The sequence below is a fragment of the Lepisosteus oculatus genome, chromosome 1 (assembly GCF_040954835.1).
Source record: "Lepisosteus oculatus isolate fLepOcu1 chromosome 1, fLepOcu1.hap2, whole genome shotgun sequence".
NCBI classification, from domain to species: Eukaryota; Metazoa; Chordata; class Actinopteri; order Semionotiformes; family Lepisosteidae; genus Lepisosteus; species Lepisosteus oculatus.
Genome location: NC_090696.1, coordinates 3,022,421 through 3,036,374, shown reverse-complemented (window position 1 = coordinate 3,036,374; position 13,954 = coordinate 3,022,421). Strand labels below are relative to the sequence as shown.

The window sequence follows — 13,954 nt, the reverse complement described above, 5'->3', positions numbered from 1 at the left end:
CCTTCCGCAGAACTCTCCAGATCCGAGAAATCATTCCCGGGATTATGCAGGCACAGCCTATTCGAAGTCAGATCCCAGGGAAAAAACAACTTACCCTTCTCCACGTGACACAGCTCTGCCCTGGACTGGAGCAGCCTGTTGAACAGAGAGAGAGGAGAGCGCGTTAATAAGGAGACTAGAGATGCTTAACACCCACACACCCACACACCCACACACCCACACACCCACACACCCACACACCCACACACCCACACACCCACACACCCACACACAGGCTAGGAAAAACAGATGCGTAAAACAGTGATGCTGCTGTGATCATTTTATTTTGCAGAGGTCACAAGACCACAGGCTGAAGAAATGAATCCCCCTTCCGACCGACAGTGTAAGACAGACAGCCCAAACAAGGGGTGCCACTGTTCCGGCGCTGAGTGGAATCCCGGCCCAGGATGGCCTTCAGCCAGGTCTGGGAGAGGAGGACGGGTGAGACTGAGCCACACACTGGCGGGACTGTCCCAGCCCGGGAGGCGATGGAAGCCCAAAAGGTCCCCCAGACTGGCCCGGCCCGGCCTGACACACCAGAGGGCTCACACGCAAACTCGGAAGAAGAGCGTTTGTTTTTGAGAAGAGGCATTTCTTTACACAAAGGAGTGTGGGAGTGAGGAACAAGCTACACAGCTGAATCCAGTAACCGGGATTATTTCAGGAAACAGCTGGATGAGATCCTCAGCTACTCACTGCCGAGCGGGCAAGATAGGATGACTGGCTCCTCTCGTTCGAAAGGACTGCACTTCTGTTAAGACCATACATCTCCGAACCCTGCGCCCCGAACTCTCACCCTTTCTTGTCCCGGGGATCCGTGCAAGTCCCGCTCTCGGGGTCCCAGCCACAGCCCGCCTGAGCGCAGCCCTCGCAGAAGCTGTACTGACCACAGCCCTGCAGCTTCACCAGGGAGGAGGGGGAGCCCACCAGCACCCAGTCCTGAAACACACAGGGACGGGAGGAGGGGGGGTGAGAGGTGTCTCCTACACCGTTCATTACTGCATGAAAATGTCACCGTACCGTACCTACCACACAGCAAATTCTTGTCATCACAGGGTCCAGATCATGCGAGTGAATGAACAACCTATTTATTACACTGGACAATAACAGCGCCTAGGAGCTACCGAGAGCTCGGCTGGAGCAGTGGGCTCGTGCCCAGCGCTGCAGGAAGTTCCACCTGGGTCGAGTCAGAACGAAATGCTAGCGTTTTTAGCTGGTGTGAACAGAATCATTAGAAGCCTGAGGACACACAGACTTGTCTTTAAACTAGAAAGACTCTACTGTGCAGTCGATTCCACTGCTTGTGCTGAAAGCCAACTAATGCAAACGTACGTATTGCATGACTATTGTGCTGTCACCTGAGTATCACAGGTACAAGATCATTTACAATCCCGTGATAAGGAGATAATTATCACGTAATTAGAAGATACATGTGATTCTTTTTCTTCAAGACAGCAATGTGTTTTCATATATTACCCCATCTGGCTGTGCTCACAACAACAAAGGAAAGGTTACAGGGAGAGGCCCAACTAGCCCATTTGGAACTTAGCAGCTAATTCCGAGTCTCCACTGTCCATTCTGAAGCATGGGCTGACTCTCTCAACAAACACTCGTATCAGGTCCCCTCACAGTCTTCTCCGTTCAAGACTGAAGAGATCCAGTTCCTTCATTTTGTCAGTGTAGGACATCACCTGAAGCCCAGAAACGTGTCTGGTGGCTCTTCCGTGGACTGATTCTAATGCAGCATTATCTTTTTTTTGTAACAGTGACCACAATACTACACAAACTACTACTTCTAAACACGGGCTTACTGTCACAGCGTTTACGTTACAGTTCTATCTCCCTTCATGTCCTTCTATATTCTACATGAAGGGTTAAATCTTGCATTAAGGGCTGCCTCCCAACGGCGTCCCCACATCGATGATGAGACGGCGCCCACGGGCACCTCCAGCTGTGCCCGAGTCCGTCTCCAGGGCAGACATACCTCTGTCAGCAGGATGCGCGTGACGGGCTCGCCGGTGTCGAACAGGGGCGTCTCCTGCAGCAGGGTGTCATCGAGCCCCCGGACGGACACTCGGTGCAGCTCCCCGCGATCTGCAGGACAGCGACAGACGCCCAGGTCAGCGGCACGCTCCAGCCCCCCCCACCACCCCCCCGCGCCCCGCCCTGGGTCCTCACCGGTGCCGAGGTGCAGCAGCGCGGTGGCCGGGGGCCCCGGGGGGCCCGGCGCCAGGCGCACCGCCAGCCGGGTGTAGGTGACGCCCCAGCGCACCAGCAGGGGGTGGGCTGTCGCTGGGATCTCCATCAGGGGGTGGTCCCGCACGTACGTCAGCACCTTGTCGGGCAGCTTGAGGGACGACTCGTAGCCCTCCGCCCTCAGGGCCTCGGTGATGCACTGTGGGGAGGGGGGGGAGAGGGCAGGCGTGGGCTGGGCTCGTTCCGTACAAATCAGGTCAAGCAACTCGCGGCCAATTCCTCCTTTGTGGACACCACAGCACCAGTCAGGAACAACTCAGCTTTTGGGCCTCCAGTATAGTAGATGACCCCTCCCAACCCTCCCATAAACTCTTTGCCCTCCTACCCTCTGGTAGTGTACGGGCCTCTCACAGTGTACAGGCCAGCTCCACCAGACTGTTACAGCTTCTTCCTGCAGGCTGACAGGCTCCTCAGCACCCGGGAATCTACTGGCACCCACCCCACTTCCAGAAACAGGGTTTAAATCCCCCCAGTTTACTGTGTACAGTAGATTGTATTATGTATTCGACTTGTAATTTGCACTATCTGCACTTTGCACTGTGTGTATCCTGTCTGCAACGTCTATGTCAGTGTCCTGTCTGTCCGGCCTGTATTTGCACTGTGGACGAGGAGGAACGACATTTCGTTCCACTGTATGCTTGTATATGGCTGGAATGACAAACGTGAACTTGAACTTGAAATGAACCTTTCGCCCGCATTAGATGAGCTGCTGTCCAGCCAACAAATCAGTACAAGACAGCGATACCGTGTGGCCTGGACCCCGTGCACTAATACTGCGCATCAGCCTAGACCGGCTTCCAGGTCTCACTCATGGGCAGGAGTCCCGAGGTCTGCCACGGATTCCCTGACCTCACCATTCACCCAGAGCCCCTTACTCTGATCCTCAAGGGCCAGTGTCTGCCCTCGTCCCGGGAGGACTTTCTGTCAAGTATACCGAAACAGTAAGTTTCCCATTCCCACACATTCCCCACTCTCAGCTCGCTGTGGACTCAGGGGGAACCGAAGGAAAAGACAATCCTACCTGTCCGGGCCGGGGGTGGGGAGGAGGCTCCTGTTGAGACCAGCTATCGCAGTTCTTCTTCTTGTAGGAGCCGCTCATGACCGCCCCGATGTCCTGCAGCCCGTACACACACACCGCGGACACCTCTTCACTGTCCCTGCGAGAGGACAGAGAGGGCATGGAGAATGAGCTGGTGGGCGGTCGATGACCAGGAGTGCTACTGCCTCAGGAGGAGCTCAAGGAAGAGCAACAAGTGTGGTTCTGATTGTCAGGTACAGACAGAATGAAGGAACTAGATCTCTTCGGTCTGGAACAGAGGACATCTGTGCAGGAGACCCTAAGGGGTATCAGCTGTGTCCGCCCAGGGGAATGTTTCTGACTCGGCAGAGAAAGAGGGATGCAGTATGAGATGGGCCCATCTCCCTGTCCGCAAGCAGCTCGCCGGTCTGTCGGTCAGTCAACCTGCGGGCCAGTATGTTCTGTCCCCCTGCGGCGCGAGTGTCTCACCACTGGGAGGTGAAGAGGCCGTAGAAGTGGGTGCTGCCCGTGTCTCCGGGCCGGTGCTCCAGGGTGTACACGTCTTTCAGGATGTCGTAGCGCCGTCCACTCTGGCTGTCCTCACACACCAGCAGGGCCTTCAGGAAGGTGGTCCAGCGCTTCTGCAGCGTCTTGCTCCCTCCCACGTCCCCCTGGGAAGAGTCACGTTCCAGGGGTTTTATTGGCTGACCGACGGGTGACAGTGTTGCTAAAGCAGCAGCATTTAACACCATGTTTACAGTACAAAACCACAGGACTCATGAATCAGCTGCAGTCTGCTTCTAGTGCCACGTCTTAAATAGCACTCGCAGTTCAACTGGAGTGCACGTACTGCATTTATGATGACCGTCTTTAACATGATACGTGTAGCGAAGTAAATGGGCGATTTGCCATTTGCATGTTGTGTGTTGTGACAAGCTGGCGTGGACAGAAGGCGGAAGCGATTGAAAGTTTGGAAAAACCGCCGCACGAGTGCGAGTCGGAGAGGGGAGTGTTCTAACCTCGTACACAAGTGCACGCACGAGTGCGAGTCGTACAGGGGGAGTGTTCCAACCTCGTACACAAGTGCACGCACGAGTGCGAGTCGTACAGGGGAGTGTTCCAACCTCCTACACAAGCACACGCACGAGTGCGAGTCGGAGAGGGGAGTGTTCTAACCTCGAACACAAGTGCACACACGAGTGCGAGTCGTACAGGGGGAGTGTTCCAACCTCGTACACAAGTGCACGCACGAGTGCGAGTCGGAGAGGGGAGTGTTCCAACCTCCTACACAAGCGCACGCACGAGTGTGAGTCGGAGAGGGGAGTGTTCTAACCTCGTACACAAGCACACGCACGAGTGCGAGTCGGAGAGGGGAGTGTTCTAACCTCGAACACAAGTGCACACACGAGTGCGAGTCGTACAGGGGGAGTGTTCCAACCTCGTACACAAGTGCACGCACGAGTGCGAGTCGGAGAGGGGAGTGTTCCAACCTCCTACACAAGCGCACGCACGAGTGCGAGTCGGAGAGGGGAGTGTTCTAACCTCGTACACAAGCGCACGCACGAGTGCGAGTCGGAGAGGGGAGTATTCCAACCTCGTACAGAAGCGCACGCACGAGTGCGAGTCGGAGAGGGGAGTGTTCTAACCTCGTACACAAGCGCACGCACGAGTGCGAGTCGGAGAGGGGAGTGTTCCAACCTCGTACACAAGCGCTTACAGGGAATCAGAAGGGAAGGTTCCTAACAGCTCAGAGGCTGTGGACAGATGGAAGTCCGGACAGCGCCGCTGTGCTCACCTTGCAGACCCGGGCCACCCTGGGCACCCTGACCCGGGTGTAGAAGTTGTACTCGTTGGCCACCTCGGTGAAGAAAAAGTAGATCTTGTCGTCGTCTCCCGTGGGGCTGTCCTTCTTCTCTGGGACGAAGACCGAGCTCACAAACTCCGGGTCTGCCGGTAGGAACACAACGACTGTAACGCACAGCTCCCCTTCTACCCAGCTGGGCCGCAGGCGGGGGGAATCCCCACAGCTCCAGCGCAGGAGGTTTATTGGGGTGCTCATTTCTCAGAGCTTGAGCCCAGCTGTGTGGAGCAGCTGTGACACAGGGACACACTGTAGGGGCCATATTTAGCCCACTAGTGTCCAATAAGGCAAACCCACACAGCTTCGCTCCTATAACACGGAGAGTCCAGTGTGCCAGAGCAGCCTACTGGGCCCAGTGAGAGGGCCCTACTGGACGGTTCGGCTCGGCACCGCTGATCCGGCAGGAATCGTGAAGGAAAGGCAGAATGCAGCTCGGGCTCCTGTGTGTTTTACTCCGTTTACTCTGCAGGAGAATAAATGAAGGCACCCGAGCGTGGAGAGACAGACCCCGTGCGATATTAACACAAGAGGCTGGCAGACTCCGGTGTCCGTATCGTCACATGCCCAGCCTGAGGCTTCTGTGTTGCCCCTTTTACTGTTCTTCTACGTTATTTTCTTTGCAGAATAAGACTGTTTTCCCAGACTGGCATTTCTTACAGGATTGCACACCTATGAAACGTGCCAAATGCATCTTTCCCACCTATGCAATAATAAAAAAATATACACATTTGCGTCTACACATCTGTCCTGGCCCCCGCTCCCAGAGCTGGGTGTGGGTGTGCCCCTTGTTCAGCGCTCCGGTGAGCGGCCCTGCGGGAGGAACAGGCAGCAGTGCCTCACCGCTCAGCCAGCTGGGGGAGGTCTCTGTGCGGATACGCTCCACCTCCGGCCCCGTCGCCCTGGAGATATCGAAGGCCGTGCTCAGGAAGTTGCTGGTGGTGGCAGTATACAGGAGTCCATCTACAGGGAAACACCAGCACAAGGGTGAGAGAGGAGGAACGTGAGGTGTGGAGAGGAGGCAAAACCTTTCTACTGGAATCAGTGCAGAGGAGGGCAACTAAATACATTCCAGGGCTTAAGAGTCTCCTAGACTGACAGGCTGACGGAACTGAACCTTTTTTTAGACAGAGAATACAACAGGGATTCAACATCCACACGCGCACCGAAAGCCAAACCAACAGATTTCTTCAAATGAACAGTGAGGACACAGAAGACACAACTGGAACTACAGGAAAGTGCATTTAAAACTGAAAACAGAAGGTACTTCTTTACACAAAGAGCTGTAGGAGTCTGGAACAAGCACCCCAGCCATGTTGTTGAAGCCGATATCCAGACATGGATCTGAAAGATCCTGGGATCAATGAGCCACCAACTACTAAATGGGTTAAACGGCCTCCTCTTGCTTGCAACTTTAATTTTAACCCCAACATTTCTTATGTTCTTTTAGAATGGTCCAAACTCGTGACACAGGAGCAGAAGTGAATCACAGCTGCACCTGGGTCTGGAGGTAGGAGGCCTCTCTCAACACAGAGCTGTTGAGTCTACAGAACTCCTTGTGGTCGACGTGCATTTCCTGGGACTGGCTGGACATGGGCGGGGGGGCCAGAGGGGTCTGTACCTGCCATGACAGCAGTGTAGTGCTGAGCGGGTTCGAAGGGACACTTTCCCTTCCCACTCTCCATCCTCACTTCGCCATTTTCCTGCAGCTCCAAGGAGAATTTCATCACGTTCTGAGAGAGAGAGAGAAAGCGAGTGATGAAGAGCAGAGAGCAGAAAGCAGGAGGCAAGAAAATATCACTGTCATTATCGCCCCCCTCTATGTGCCCTTCATTTATGAAACAGTTGTTTTAATGCACGACATGGAAGAGCAAGGAAAACGGGAGAAGAGGAGGCACTTTACACAAAGGGTTGTGGGAGCATGGAACAAAGTTTCCTCCCATCTTGCTGAAACCGATACCCTGAAGAACCTTAGATTGAGCAGCTACTGGCAGCCAGACAGGCTTGATGGGCCAAACGGCCTCCTGTCGTTTTGCGACACGCGTCTGCCAGGTCCACAGGGAGACGTGGAGCCGCCCTCTGCCCTGGAGGAAAGCCGTCCCGGAGGTCCCGTGCGAGAGGGCGGCCCACTCACCAGGAAGGTGCACTGCGGGTCGAAGGCGTAGGTCCCGCACACGTAGATCTGCTCTGCGCTCAGAAATTGCAGCAGACGGACGTAGTTGTGGCAGTCGGCCTGGGAGAGAGCAGAGCAGAGCACCATGGTCAGAGCTGAAGATCACCGCTCACTCTCCACCCTGCACAAGCTGTACCGGACAGGAGACTCGTGCCTCACGCGCATGCACGAGACCGAAAATGATCCAGTCAAGCACAGAGAGCTCATGGGAATGGGCAGAGCTCTGAGTGCGACTGCAGACGCTGTAGTGACCCCACTCCCCTCCGTGTACTGCTTTGTAGTTGCATGAGTGCTCCACCAGAGGGCGCCCTGACACAAAGACCGCAGTGTGCAGAGCTGTCTGAGCAGGACTTTACCCGCTGTCAGTAACAGTGTGCCACCTCAGAGTGTTAAAGAAAACTAATAAATATACAGAAGAGAGCACTTAAATATTGGTTACACAAACTGCAGTGTCCAAACTCCTACCACCACCTGGCCCTGCTGAGCCCAGAGATGAGCCCCCTCAGCCAGCTGGTCCTGAAGCGCACTGACACCGACCAGCCTCAGGACAGCACCATTACAACAACACGAATTGAACTCAACCCACATCACAGAACAAGCCAAACAGCACTGCCCACCTGCCTCACAAACAACCCAAACTGGAATGCTGCAGGACTCTAAAAAGACAGTACACACTAGCTGAGTTCCTGACCAGGGTAACAGAGAGTAAAGAGAAAAAGCCATAAAAAAAGCTGGGTAACACAGAGAGAGCAGGCTGTCCAGAGAGGACCGGCTGTGCTCCGACTGCCAGCAGGGAGAAAAGAGTTGCACATTCTGCTGCACTGTGAGGAATACTCTGGGATTAGACAAGCAGGCCTCCCTAAAATAACAAACCTAATCCCAGAATTTCCATACCTTCCAGAATCAGAACATCTCCAGTCCTACTGGGGGAGGAGAGGAAACTCGTGTGCGATCTCCTGCCACAGCCTGAGGAACAGTGAGCCCGTTCCACAATAAACAAAACTGTTTTGTGAGGTGTAAATGTTCAACAATATGGACTAATAAGACTGTCTGCTTTGGCAACACTGATCCATCGCTTGTGCAAATAAAGGTGTGAGACTGAGCAGGGACTCTGCTCAGCTCTGCCAAAGCAAAACCTTTTCAAATGGGGGACCTAAGAGAAACTCTAGTCCTAAATTTGATCTTGGACCCAAATGAGTCTTTAATCTAAACCTTTTTAGTACACTGTGTTAGTGTCCGCTCTGTACTGTCCCCAACAGCCCTGTACTGCATGAAGTGTTAAGGAAATGGATGGACGTTACTATTAGGTTAGAATTTTTGTCGGCACAGTATCAGTTTTCATTTCTATCCTGATGACACCCAGATTTATTACATCCATGTAATACCTGATCTTACTTCAGCACTGCTTTGTCACAATGCTTAGATGATGCTAAACTTTTCATCTAATCGTGCTCATCAATGCAGCAAATGTTTCAACCTCTGACCTCTGAGGAAGCTGGAATCAGTCCAGAACTATGTTCTGGGACCTTGGTGTCATTTTTGACTTTGTATTTGTGTAGGGAAGGGGTCTTTTTTCATTTTGGACCATGGCTCCTATTTACTGTATACCCATCTCTCCCAGTTTGATACAGGAGCTCGAGCCTGCTTTGCAATTTCCAGACTTGATGGTAATGCGGTGCTCCCTGGCGTCGCTGGACATGTTCAGAACCGCGTGAGAATATATATTGTGGGTCTAGCTCAGCTGTGGATGTGAGAATAGGGTGCAGCCCAGCTTCACGAGCCCGATGGGTCTATCAGCCTGCCACACACCTACACCTTGTTTGCGCTCTTTGGAACAAGAAGCATCATCTCCCAAACTGGAGCCTTGATCTCCCTCACAGATCGGATCTGAGCTCCCCAAGCGAGTCAGCACCTGTGATCTTGTGGTTTTAATTGCTGTGATCAATTCCGGTCTTGTTTAATTGCACAGCACCTTGAAATGATAGATCATTAAAGGGAACGATTTAAAGAGCCAAATTCACTCAGTTAGCTACATTTACCCTTTTATCCAGACAGAAAGTGACAAAATTAATTTACCAAATATCTCAACAGTTCTTCTTGACACCACAAGAACAGCCCAGACACCCAGGTCAAAGCGTTTGTGTGGTGCTGCCACACAGTCTCCTTTTGCAAAAGAGACCTTTTTAAATAAATGTGGCAGAAAATACTCAGTACTCCCTCAAAGGGAAGGTGGGCTGAGCAGTGATTCACCAGACATACGCTGGCCTGGCTCTGCGTGACAGCCAGTGTCCCCCACTTTAATTCTAGAGAAGATGTAATAGTGGTATCTCTGCTGCACTGAACTGCAGTGCCCTGTCCTGTTGGCACAGTGCCGATCTCTCATCTCGGTGAAGCTTTCCAAGAGGACCTCAGACTCTCCCTTTTGTGTTTTAACTGTAAATTCTGCAGAAGCTTCTCTCACAAAATGCAAATCTATATTTAACCTTTTTTCATAAACCACAACAGAGAAGCGTTGTTATTTTAACCCGCTTGCCGTTTCCCTGCAGCTCAGAAATAGCTGTGAGGACGGGAGAGGGCGAATTCGGCAAGGGCTCGCAGTGCCCGTCGAGTTCAGATGCCCAGAAGGAAGCTAAACCATTTCTCTGCGCTCAGGCAAGAGGGCACAGGAAATCAGATCCCAGATTTCCACCCACCACACAGCCATTTGGTCTGTTCTGGTTTAACGAGCAATGGCCCATGTGAGAAGCACTTTTTTTTTCCAGTGTAACTGCAGAAATGCCTTCTTTCCTCGGCTTCAGCAGTGCAGGTCAGAAGAGAGCCTGCATTTCATCAGCCTCAGAGGAGTCTTGCTGCTGCTGCATGCTGGGAGTCTGATGCCATCTCTGCAGGCTGCTGTCAGCTCTTGTGGCAGCAGGCGCAGATCAGGGGTGTGGGGGCACATCAGGACGACAGCACCATGCTAACAAAGTGCTTCATCCAGACTCTGAAGCCATTAGTGTTAAAGTCTTCCTCTCTCTGGGTAAGAGATTTTCTAACTGTGTAAGAATTTAAGTGTGAAGGCTTTAGAATCTAATCAAAAGTGTGCATGACTGGTACTGAGAGTTTCTAAAACCTGCCAGAGGTGCTTACCCTTCTTCAAATGACAGCAGATACAGTACCAGCCTTGCCCAGCAGAAGGAGATTATTACAGCCTGTCTCGTCAGTGGCTGAGCTAAACCACACTCACAGCTGATCCAGCTGTGGATCTGACTGGAGGTCCGGTCCGAAACAACTGAAAACAAGTCAAAACATTCAAATAACATTGTGTTCAGCTTTGGCACCTAGAGAGCAGGAGAGGAAGGTGGCTGGTTTTAGGGAGGCCAGGTGCCCCCAGACCATCAGCAAAGCAGTAGAATTGTTACAGTGACAACTAAGGCACACAGACCACCCAGCAACCTCAGAACTCCACAGCGAGCCAGGTGAGGACTTCCTGTACAATGCAGGAGGCAAAGACAACCTCTCGGGTATCACAATCCTCAGTTACCCTTCTCCTTCCAGATCTCACAGTCCAGCTCAAATCCTGCTTGCTTCTTCAACAAAGTACTGGTTTTATCAGAATGGAAGGGTCGTCTTCAGAGCAGACAGGAGACGTACTGCAGACTCCTTGACTCCTTCTGCAGACTGCTGAACAAGGTTGAGCAGGGTGAAGATGATGAATCGTGTTCAAGTATCTTCTGTTTCACCAGACTGTGCTGTAGGTTTCTGAAGCACACTCCTTCTTCAACGGCCCATCTTATTTCATAAGGACATGACAACTACAGCAAAACAATCGGTTCAAGCTTAACGCAATTAAACTGGTATAGATCATCCAAAACAAACAAGCACGCACATGCGTACGCAAAGCATGATCTAACAACTCTGAAAAGGTTCTCTTGAGGCTGGGTTTGGGCTGTTGTTTGGTTTAGAGCACATTTAGAGAACTGTGTGTCATTGGGTGTAGCATGTTCCTTTCCCTCGTGTATGAGATCAGGGAAGAGCTGGACTTTAAGGCTCTTACAAGAGAACTAGACCACTTTTATATCAGTTTATTATGAATAAATGCTTTGTTGTGCTTCAAACAGGCTAATATTACCACAGAGAGCTGGTGGGTCTGGAGTTGCCCCGGGACTGGCTGCTATGAGTTCACCGAGGTCACATCTGGCCAGCTGTGCACGCTGCAGGTGTGCAGGGTGCAGGGTCCTGGCAGGACTCTGTGTTCACGCCGGATCAGAACAATGGGCCGGAGCGGACAGGGGGAGGGAGGGGGGAGCAGGGTTATTGCATCAGTAACCATATGCAGGCAGCAGCAGTGTCCTGACGATCAGGACTGCTAAGGGCTTGTAAGGGGATTGAGCTCAGGCTGAGCTGCTTACCATTTATTTCCAGGCACTATTCCATAAAGCCGGAATGAGTCAAGGACTCAAGGAAGAGATTCTTGGCTGTAGAAGACGTCCCAGTTGGAATTGCCTTTGGAACTATCTACGGACCATCTGCATTTTTGTGCATGCGTTTAAATTTCAAGTTGCGGGATGTCAGACTGAAAGCGAGCTGGACAAGGGGCCCTGCTCCCCAGTCCCACGGGGCGTCACCTGGAGCACAGGGCCGAACTTGAGCCCCAGTTCGGAAGAGCAGCAAGCTGCCCCCCTCCCCTGCCTGGGAGTGTACTGGGAAACAGCTTGGCTGGAAGATGCACCACTTGAGCTCGAAGACAACAAGGGAAAAAGGGCTGTTCACTTTGGCACCACGTGCAAAGTTCGCAACAATATTATCTGGAGAATCTTTTACAAAAAACTTAACGTCCCTTGTAAAGTGTTATAAAATGCTTAACATTTGGGGGAAACAACTACCAAGTCTAAATGGAGGTTTAAGAAGATGCATATATTGAATGCTGAATATTGAATAATAGAATTTGATTGAATAACTGAATAGATATTGAAGAATTAATACTGATTCATGATTAGTTACCGTATCATCCTGCTGGTGTAGGATTAGACCCAGGCGAATGCGTGCAGGTAGGTTAAGTGCACACACACACACACACACACACACACACACACACACACACGTCCGTGTGGTGCCTCGCTGACCGGCCCACATCACCTTCGAGCCACACCGTCACACCGCGCACCTCGACCGGCGCCGGCGGATCACTTCTCCTGGACTTTCCCTTCACACGTCACCTGTCCTCAACCAACGCCACGCTCCCGACAGCCGATCTCGCTTCCCGCTTCCCGCTTCCCCGCCGGGCGCCCTCGGCCACTGCTCCGCGCCGTCTGCTCTCTGTTCCCTAAAATCAAGTATCCGTCTGACTGAGCGAATCGGGCCGGGCGTGGACTGGACCCTGCACCTCGGACACGAGCTGGGCAGCAAGACGCCCGTCTCCTCCCTGGACACACAGCCCCTCCGCCCCCGCAGGCCCTGGGCACTGGCTGTATCTGCGTGAGGAGCCGGCCGAGTCAGGTGCAGGAGGGAAAGATCACTACAGCTGAAGACCACAGCCACACAAACCAACCTTCAATCTTCAGCTAACAGTAGAACACGCAGCCAGACAGCATCACTACCAGCGGTTTTCATGCATTTCTACATACCCTACACTCAAACCAGAGTGACTGGGGGCAGGGACAGCCGCAACAGGATCTTGCACACATGAGAGACGAGAGCCCGCTCTGGGATGGCCACACACTCTTGCTTACACACACACACACACACACACACACACACACACACACACACACACACACACACACCGGGCCATACATTACAGCAACCCTGCAGCATCATGCCGCCAACACCTGGGCAATGCATGCTGGGAACATGGTGTGCCATCACTGCCTAGTGCCCAGACATCGCTGTGCAGTCGGCTCTTCAGCCTGCGCAGGGAGAGGGAGGCAGATGCCTGAAGAAACACTTTGCGAGTGTCAGACTGTGTAATTACACACAGCAGGCACGGATGCCCAGTGCATTTAATGGCATGTTTCTCTTCACAAGCTGAATTCGCCGTGCACCGCCTTTAATTTCCCTGCACCCAGATCCACTGTCACCGCTTGACAACGTGCGTCTCGGGCAGAACTGTGCAGATTCTGCAGCACATGGGGTGCCCTGAGTGAGCAGGGGCAACAGCTCCTCCATGAATTTAGAGCAGCTGTGTCTCCAAAGCAAGACAGAGCTGTCCTGTGTGTTGCAGCACCCAGCGCTTCTCTTAACCAGCCCCAGACGCTTCAATCAGCATGGGGCAGCGAGGTCTGGCCAGCACAGCACCGAGACTCAAGCCTGTGTCACAGTCTGGCTCCGGCTCGCCGATCACCGAGCCAGGTCTACACCGTGGGCACATTTCTCCACCCTGAGCTGAGTGGGGGCAGCCTCACCACAGATTACCCAGGCTGCTCTCTGGGATGGACTGGTACCTCGGCCGCTGGCTAGAACTTGTACTTTAAGTAGACATAAGTGAGCAGGTATGTTCACCATGACACTTCGAGACAGGTCAGAAAACTGCCTTCAAATCAAAAGATGTGCAAATCTAAAATTCTTTAAAATTCCTTACTACTCAGTTAAACTGAAATCGCTGAAATGACTAAATGACAGACTGGCGCCC

General features: G+C 52.6%; 1 protein-coding gene across 1 annotated transcript in view; it reads right to left on the bottom strand.

The window, feature by feature from the left end:
* The window catches only part of sema4f (sema domain, immunoglobulin domain (Ig), transmembrane domain (TM) and short cytoplasmic domain, (semaphorin) 4F), a 56,266-nt gene that overhangs the window by 3,549 nt on the left and 38,763 nt on the right, over positions 1–13,954 (bottom strand). Inside the window, exons 4-13 of the mRNA XM_015343857.2 lie at positions 7,306–7,404; positions 6,793–6,904; positions 6,015–6,134; positions 5,109–5,260; positions 3,803–3,984; positions 3,317–3,452; positions 2,218–2,434; positions 2,024–2,133; positions 836–978; positions 95–135 (exon numbers count right to left, since the gene is read on the bottom strand). Of these exons, the coding sequence (XP_015199343.1) occupies positions 95–135; positions 836–978; positions 2,024–2,133; positions 2,218–2,434; positions 3,317–3,452; positions 3,803–3,984; positions 5,109–5,260; positions 6,015–6,134; positions 6,793–6,904; positions 7,306–7,404 (1,312 nt within the window). The remainder of the gene's footprint in view (positions 1–94; positions 136–835; positions 979–2,023; positions 2,134–2,217; positions 2,435–3,316; positions 3,453–3,802; positions 3,985–5,108; positions 5,261–6,014; positions 6,135–6,792; positions 6,905–7,305; positions 7,405–13,954) is intronic.